This window comes from Eurytemora carolleeae, unplaced genomic scaffold (genome assembly GCF_000591075.1).
Source record: "Eurytemora carolleeae unplaced genomic scaffold, Eaff_2.0 scaffold1387, whole genome shotgun sequence".
Taxonomy (NCBI): Eukaryota; Metazoa; Arthropoda; class Copepoda; order Calanoida; family Temoridae; genus Eurytemora; species Eurytemora carolleeae.
In genome coordinates, this window is record NW_019397275.1 from 41624 (window position 1) to 50553 (window position 8930).

Consider the following 8930-nt stretch of genomic DNA (forward strand, 5'->3'; position numbering starts at 1 on the left):
TATTACAAACAATAGTCATCGATTATCTTTTGCCACATTTGTATATAGTTGATTTTTCATAATATGTTTTAATTGTTATGATCTGAGAGTTACTTACAAAAACATTTATTCCTGTTTCGAGGATTTTTGGTAATGAAGACAGCATTTTCATATTTTTCAGCAATGTTCGAAAAAAAATTGTAAGCTAAATATTATTTTAAAAAACAAAAACAAAACTAGTAGGAAATATCAAATATATTCGAATATGTCGAAAAACAATCGATGACTATAGGTTGTAATATCTGAATTATTTGTTTGAAATTAAATTGATTTTTTTTACGGTCTAAGTCGTATGTTGCAATTTTCTCAATTTGTATGGACGCTAAGTTATTCGATATGAGACGTCTTTAACAATTTTCTCTTATAGACGCAACAGATAGAAGTAAGATTAGTAGCGATCAAAAGCGCTTTTTTACGCTTTAAGCCTATACCCCCTTTCATTTTTCACGAACACTCCCTTTAATGTTTATTTTTTAGTCTTAAATCGAGTTTTGTTTTCAACGAATTCAATTATCTTTAATTATAAACGCAACACAATAAAGTTAAGGGTAAAAGAAAAAACTAAAAGCAGATATTTATGATTTATTTTTATTTTTTAGGGATGTTGCTTTTTTAGTTTAATATTCCTACTCTTCTAGAAAAAGTTAAATTTATTAGATTTTGTATAACAGAATTATTGATTACTAAGCTTCCAGGGCACTTCGCACACATCTTGATTTTAACTTTTAATTGACTTTAGCAAACAATTTCAAAACAAATATTCTTTTTGCAGATTTATCAATTTTTACGTATTTGAAAGATCGAAATTCTGACCATCCTTAAACCTTCCATTGGCCGGTTCGTGTGGACGTTTATTAGATACAAAAAATAAATGACAAGCAACTTTTGCATTTTAGGATGAAAAGCATTTTATTTATGCATACAAATTTTCAGAATTTAAGATGAATACAAAGGCCAGTCTGCAATTGCTTCAATGTATTTTAAAATCCTCTGCTCAAGGTTCAAAAAGTACACAGAGTCCCAGACCTACACAGAGTATGCAGAGCTCACAGAGTATACAGGATAGAATTCATGTCTGTATCTTAATTTTTAACAATCAAATTCAAATTCAAAGAATATGAAAACAACTCTTCTAAAATAATATTATTCCAAGGATCGATATTTTTGCGACTTTTGATACAAAATATTCTTAAAGAAATTTATTTTGACCCGTATTTATACATCCCCGATTCACAACGGTACCCATGAACCATTTTTTAAATTACCAATAAGAAATACATCGTCATATCTGGTCTCTACTGCATGAATCCTCCAGTTACTTAACAGAAAACTGCGATTGAAAATAGTCAAGGAACCCCTCAAATAGATTGTCAAAGATATATAATTAAATGATACCACTTTCAATACTCCATGATATTGTTTGATTGAATCTGATTACTACAAACTACGTTTTAGATCCCTCTTCTATAATATCTAATGTACAATCTGAAATTATTGTTCCTTGTTACGTTAATAACATTCACATTCATGTTTATCTTTATACAAAATTACTTTGTGACCGTAGAATATGTATCATATCTATTAAATAAAAAAGATTCCGTCACCCAATCCCAAAAAAACAAAAATTAAAAAGACATGAATGAAATTTGTAGAAACAAAATAAACCGTTAAAAGCCAACAAAGACAAACGTACGAAGAGGAAGAATGGAAGATCGAGGAAGAAATCAAAAGATCATGAAATTGACAAGAAATCTGAAAAAGATTCAGAAAATAATGAAAGAGAAAAGAATTTTGAAAAACAGATTCACTCACCTCTCTCAGATGGCGATAGTTCAAGTAATTTCGAATTCAAAATGATTAAAAAGTCAAGCGACTAAAATGGCTGACTGCCAGTTTTATTGTAGAACAAAATAATTAGGTTCTAATCAATGCTTTTTGGTCTTTATTAGCAATTTATTCCAATAAGTCATCATTAAAATGTCTTATTCTTCAAGTAAAAATGAAAAAGTTACTGTATCAAATAATAAGTAAATCCTGGAATCCGAACTGTACTGTATATTGTGCACTGTACATTTTCTCGCCGTACATTTTCTTTCTGTACAGGTCAAACAGCTGATCCAGTGTATTCAATACCCCCAGCTGTACAGGTACTGACTTTTTTCGCCATTTTATTTTAAAAACATTCAAAATTTCTCTTTCTGGCTGAATAACGTTGAAGTTAGAATTAATTTTTTCAGCGAATTTGAAAGATTAGATTAAGCCGACAACATTGAAAAATAATGAAATCATGTTGTCTAAAATATTGTCTAAAATGACAAAAAAGTTTGTTTTTGTCAAAATTAAATAAAATAAATTATATTTATAAAAGAACTGTAAACGTAAGTTCCAATGATCCTCCATTTAAAAGTGCCATGTCCGATTTACAATGGTATAATCGTATAAAAACGGTCGCAAATCGTTTTTATAAAAACGATCGTTTTTAGAAACGATCGTTATCGTTTTCTTAAAGTTCAAAAACAGTGGGTCGTCTTTAAAAACGATCGTTTTTTTCCGAATACGAAACGTTCGTTTTTGAAAACGATTTAAAAACGAAACAAAAAACGAACGTTAAACGATCGTTTTCAAAAACGATTAATAACCTTACGTACACACTCTGAGTCACATTTCAAGGGGAAAAACCATAAAAAAAATATAACAAAATTGGTAAAATATATTTCTTTTTTTATAAAATTTTCAGGATTTCTTGGGTCTTATTGCTTGTGAATCCGAGACTGTGGAAAAAGGAAACTATGAAAAAATAAAGGAAACATGATAAAATAAAAATTAGAAAAATTGTATTTTTGAAAAAACATTTCTAACGCCGCTGTTAAGAATTTTCAACCATTAAAAGTTAAATTGTTGGATATTGTTTCGAAGTTAGTTGGTATTTGTTGTTTATCTGTTTGAAAGGAAGAAGATTTGCGCGGAAATATTCGGAAAGGAACCGGAAAGGAATCTGGAGGAAGAGGAAATAGTGAAAGGAAACGAAAATTGTCTGTCTGCAACATTAAGCAAGGTACATGGTGTCCCATTTTACAAGGTACAATGTGTCCAACTAAACATGAAACACCAAGCAAGGTACATGGTGTCCCATTATACAAGGTACAAGGTGTCCCATTAAACATGAAACACCAAGCAAGGTACATGGTGTCCCATTATACAAGGTACAAGGTGTCCAACTAAACATGAAACACCAAGCAAGGTACATGGTGTATCATTATACAAGGTACAAGGTGTCCCACTAAACATGAAAAACCAAGCAAGGTACATGGTGTCCCATTATACAAGGTAAAAGGTTTCCAACTAAACATGAAACACCAAGCAAGGTACATGGTGTCCCATTATACAAGGTACAAGGTGTCACAAATTCGTTTTCTTTGTTATATTTGACACTTGTGACGTTGTGTATAATTTGTTCATTTCTCTGTTGCCACCTATTGTACTTGATAATCTATTTGCACGTTAACGATATATTTCAAAATAATGGATAATCCTACAGGGTGTCCCAATAAACATGGGAATTCAGTGACGAATTCGATATCGTCTTTTTAAATAATTCTTTGATTTAGTATAGTGATACCTACTGAAAAAGCTGTAATCTGCATGAGTTTCGTCAGCCTTGTTAACATATTGTTTGTTTATGTTTTGATTGCATACGGTTGTACTTAGTAAAACAAGAAAATTACAGTATTACAAACAGAGTAAATTTGGCCGTCTTCACCAGGGAATAGGAAGAAAGGGAAGGAAATGGCTCTGCTCTGGCATGAGAAAGTCAGTCGCACTGCTTTGCGGACCAGTACTTTAAACTAACACACACTCTTTTTGGTGCAGACACACACACATGACGTTTCCGCCCCCTGGTCTTCACTGTATATCTTGCTGATACATTTTTGACACATCTTTACAGTCATTTACCCTTTTCATAAAATAAACTCTAGCAGACATAATAATATTATGGCTTTTGAAATTAGGTATTCCAATGCTAATTCATAACAAAGATGATATCGAATTCGTCACTATATTCCCATGTTTTTTGGGACACCCTGTACAAAACGACATCAGAACGCAGTTCAAAGCTGAAAACTTTAGAATGAGATATCCTTAATCCTAATCAGTTAATAAATCTGTAGATTAATAAGAAGAGAGGAACAAGCCTTATTTAATCCTGGATATTAAGAAAAAGAGGAGATCAAGCATTGATTTCGATATCCACCATTATAAAGTTTTCAGCTCAAAATTATTCTGAACTTTGTTTCTTAAGGTTTGGAGAGAAGATGGCGTCCTGACATTTTTCTTGTAGGATTATCTATTATCTAACAAATTTGTAGATTTCTATTTTTTTGGTGGATTTTTAACTTTCTCTGAACGAAATGAAAGATAAAAAATGTATGGTGCAAAAAATGCAAAAATATTGATCGGATACCATGTCATGAACTAAAGATCCGCGAAATTTGTAGTCTTAAGTTTTTAAAATAAAATCCTACAGAAATTTTTTGATTTGAATGACTTTAAGATTTCTAAATATTGTTCAGGTTTAAATCTTGAACCAGTGCCAGAAGAGGAAGATGAAGGAGGTAAGGAGGAGGAGAAGGAGGAAGATTGGCAGGGAGTTCAACTTGAGTGGACCGGCGTATTAAGACGACCTTCTATACCAGCCACTCAATACACAAGAGTTATTCAGGTCTTTTTAATGATTAAAAAACAAAAATGCAAATCAATAAAAGACATGTTTATGAAATTTTTGCATTTAAATACAATCCAGGGTGTCCGTGACATGTCTTCCTTCTAAAATATATTCTTAGTCCTTGTTCTTTAAATATTTTATTACGATAAAAGAATGGGTTTCAAAGATGATGACAGAAAAATGTTGTCAGAGTATTATTTATCTAGATACCAAATTTAGTTCAGGAAACAAGGTTTACATATCTTCAGATTATGGAATTATGGAATATATTTTAGAAAACAAGGTTTACAGAACTTGAGATTATGGAATTATAGAATATATTTTAGAAAACAAGGTTTACAGAACTTCAGATTATGGAATTATGGAATATATTTCAGAAAACAAGGTTTACAGATCTTGAGATTATGGAATTATGGAATATATTTTAGAAAACAAGGTTTACAGATCTTCCAATTATGGAATCATTGAATACATTTCAGGAAACAAGGTTTTCATATCTTCAGATTATGGAATTATTCAATACATTTCAGGAAACAAGGTTTACAGAACTTCAGATTATGGAATTATGGAATACGTTTTAGGAAACAAGGTTTACATATCTTCAGATTACTGAATTATGGAATATATTTTAGGAAACCAGGTTTACAGAACTTGAGATTATGGAATTATGGAATATATTTTAGGAAACCAGGTTTACAGAACTTGAGATTATGGAATTATGGAATATATTTACATTAGAGTTCCCAACTGGAAGGATTAATAGGAACAGATTATACTATTATTACGTGATAATGACGTTACTGATGAAACTCATGTGTCATGAACAATGAACATGTTCATGACCATGTTCATGACCATGTTCATCAACATGTTAATCACCATGTAAATGGCCATATTCATGACCATGTTCATGACCATGTTCATGACCATGTTCATGACCATGTTCATGACCATGTTCATGACCATGTTCATGACCATGTTCAAGACCATGTTCATGACCATTTTCATGACCACGTTCATGACCATGTTCATGTCCATGTTCATGACCATGTTCATGACCATGTTCTTGACCATGTTAATGACCATGTTCATGACCATGTTCATCACAATGTTCATGACCATGTGAATGACCATGTGAATGACCATGTTCATGTTCATCACAATTTTCTTCACCATATTCATCACCATGTTCATTACCATGCTCATGATAATGTTACTGATGAAACCCATGTGTCATGAACAATGAACATGTTCATGATCATGTTCTTATTCATGTTCATCACCATGTGCATCACCATGTTCATCACCATGTTCATCACCATATTCATCACCATGTTCATTACCATGCTCATGATAATGTTCATGATCATAAGGATAATTACGTTTTATGCTTACATTTATTTATGATTAAAATTATCATAATTCAAATAATGAAAATAATGATCATGAACATGATTAAATTATGATAATGATTACGATAATGATGATGAATCTTAATATATATAGCAAATGATTATGATGAATAATTATGATGAATACTATAATCATATTTTCATGATCAATATGATGCTCATAATCATGATAAAGATAATAATAATGATGACAATTAATGATAATTATAATGATATCTAATAGTGATGAAAATTATACTATAGTAATAATAAAAACAATAATGATGATAAACACGATTATAAAAGATATGATGATATTGAAAATAATGATAATGATAATCCCGATCATAATGAATATAATAATAATGATGGATGGATAATTATCTTGATCATGTAATAATGATATATTCTATAATTTCTACAGAATACAGATGGTTCAACTTATAAAAAAAGTGTTTCCCAGGTACTATTTTATATATTTGATTATTCCATTTTATTCATCTATCTATTTAGCAATTGTCCAATATATTCGGCTTGTCTGTCTGCTTTTATCAAAAAAGGGCTGAACCGATTAGACCGAATTTCTTTTTGGCAACTCTTAAGACCCCAAGGATGATTTATAGAAGATTAAAATGACAAATTTTAATTGGAAGAATAAAATTTAACCTTTCTTTTTTTGAAAATCCATGAATTTAAAAAAAAAGATCTGCAAAATTTGACATTATTGGATAGCAAAGAAAAATTTGCGCCGTTTAAAGCAACAACTAAAATCAAAAATTGATACTTAGAAAGGGGTGCAAAGCATCCGAACAGCCTAGTTTTTAACAAATTTGTATATCATGACTTGTTCTAAGATTTAAAGTTTTTAATATGCATTTTCAGATGCCGTCCGGAGACTGTGATTGACAATTTTTTCAAAATCTTTGACCCTTGTCGAACAGGATTCATTAGGGAACCTCATGGTCAAATAAAAATAGGAGACAACATTTTTTTATTTTCAAAAAGAATATTATCAATTTTCTGTATGTCTGTCTCAAAGCCCCAAATAGGACAAATAGGATATATTCTATTCTGTAAACCTTTCATATATCAACTGTAAACCTTTCATATATCAACTGTAAACTTTTCATATATCAACTGTAAACCTTTCATATATCAACTGTAAACTTTTCATATATCAACTGTAAACTTTTCATATATCAACTGTAAACCTTTCATATATCAACTGTAAACTTTTCATATATCAACTGTAAACCTTTCATATATCAACTGTAAACCTTTCATATATCAACTGTATATAAACTTATCATATATCAACTGTGAATCTTTCATATATCAACTGTAAACCTTTTATATATCAACTGTAAACCTTTCATATATCAACTGTAAACCTTTCATATATCAACTGTAAACCTTTCATATATCTACTTGATCTAGCAGAATTATAGTTTAAAGTTTACGCGCGCCATTTTTCAAAAATTTTAATAGCTTTCTTTGCTAAATAGTGTGACAAGGTTGGTGCAGGTTTACAGATCTCCTAATAGTCTTCTCTATGTCTATGAGAGGATCAGGTGATTATAACTTTTTTTTTTATTTCTATAAAAATGTTGTTCAAGTAATTCAACAATTAATATTTGAAAAAACTCCATGTTGTCGCTAGAAAGTGTAAGATAAACAAAAAAGTTAATAAAGATGTCAAACAAAAAGTTTATAATTTTTTTTTGATCTTTTAGCGGAAGAAAAACTACACTGGGCATTCCGACTTTATGATCAGGTCTGTATTTAACTTTTAAAATACATATTTTCTTTTAAAATTAAATTTTTCGCAGATTTTTCGCTGATTGTATTTTCTATGATCAACTAACCCTCGGACCATGTGTTTCCCATAGAAATTCTATAATTCAATCAATTTTTATAAATATAATAATTTTTAGGATCGGAGTGGGGATATTGATGAAGAAGAAATGGTGGATATGTTTACAAAACTTTGCAGGAATTCTCAAAATTCTGGTTCTTTATGGGGGGGGGGAGGGGGAAAAAATTTTTCAAGTAAGAAATTTGTTATTTGAGAGGAAGTGGATGATTTCCAGAAACTCCGATAGATCTACTTTTAACGCTAGATAATACATAATTCCCAGTTAACCCCCCTCCCCACCCCCCAAAAAAAATATTAACTTAGTTGAGAATTTTTGTGTTTGATTTTCGGTTAAACTTAGGAATTTTTGTGCACAAACTTTAAAGATGACTGGCCTGTAAAGGCTTGAATCGAGTCTTTAATCCACCAATGACATATAATTTATCTCTGAGAAGGTTTAGCTATCAACGTGAAGATCTCCAAAGAAATCTTAGATCTAGCCAGAGATCCTAATTCAAAAGTTTCGCCCTTTGAAATCTTTTTTCCTGTTAAAGTGAGATTTTGATATTTCAAAATTTCAAGTTTGAAATATCAAATATATGAGGGATAAGAAAATATGAGTTTGTGGCAAAAACTCGAATCTTTTGTGCATTTTAATTTAACTAAAAGAAAATTGTGCATTTTTATAATAATTTATAGTATTACAGAGGACGTGAGTCAGACTCTAATAAAAACGCATAACAACTTCCAGTATATATATTTCTTATAACTTATTACTAGAGGGTTCAGAACTAGAGTCAATATCGATATCGCACGTGTAGACTGTAGAGATGATATCAGTACTAATGCCCCGTATCCGTTCTATCTCATTCTGTTGAATCTTGTGGAACTAGTTTAACGCGGCCAGGCATCGTCTTCCACA

At 30.6% G+C, this 8930-nt stretch overlaps 1 protein-coding gene across 1 annotated transcript in view; it reads left to right on the forward strand.

The window, feature by feature from the left end:
- The first annotated feature begins 1702 nt into the window (after positions 1-1702).
- LOC111713204 (neuronal calcium sensor 2) overlaps positions 1703-8930 on the forward strand; it is a 12424-nt gene continuing 5196 nt past the window's right edge. Inside the window, exons 1-10 of the mRNA XM_023488024.1 lie at positions 1703-1875; positions 2143-2186; positions 2777-3094; positions 4611-4759; positions 5446-5525; positions 6578-6616; positions 7036-7104; positions 7678-7724; positions 7887-7927; positions 8088-8146. Coding sequence (XP_023343792.1) covers positions 5473-5525; positions 6578-6616; positions 7036-7104; positions 7678-7724; positions 7887-7927; positions 8088-8146 — 308 coding nt within the window. The 5' untranslated portion in view covers positions 1703-1875; positions 2143-2186; positions 2777-3094; positions 4611-4759; positions 5446-5472. The remainder of the gene's footprint in view (positions 1876-2142; positions 2187-2776; positions 3095-4610; positions 4760-5445; positions 5526-6577; positions 6617-7035; positions 7105-7677; positions 7725-7886; positions 7928-8087; positions 8147-8930) is intronic.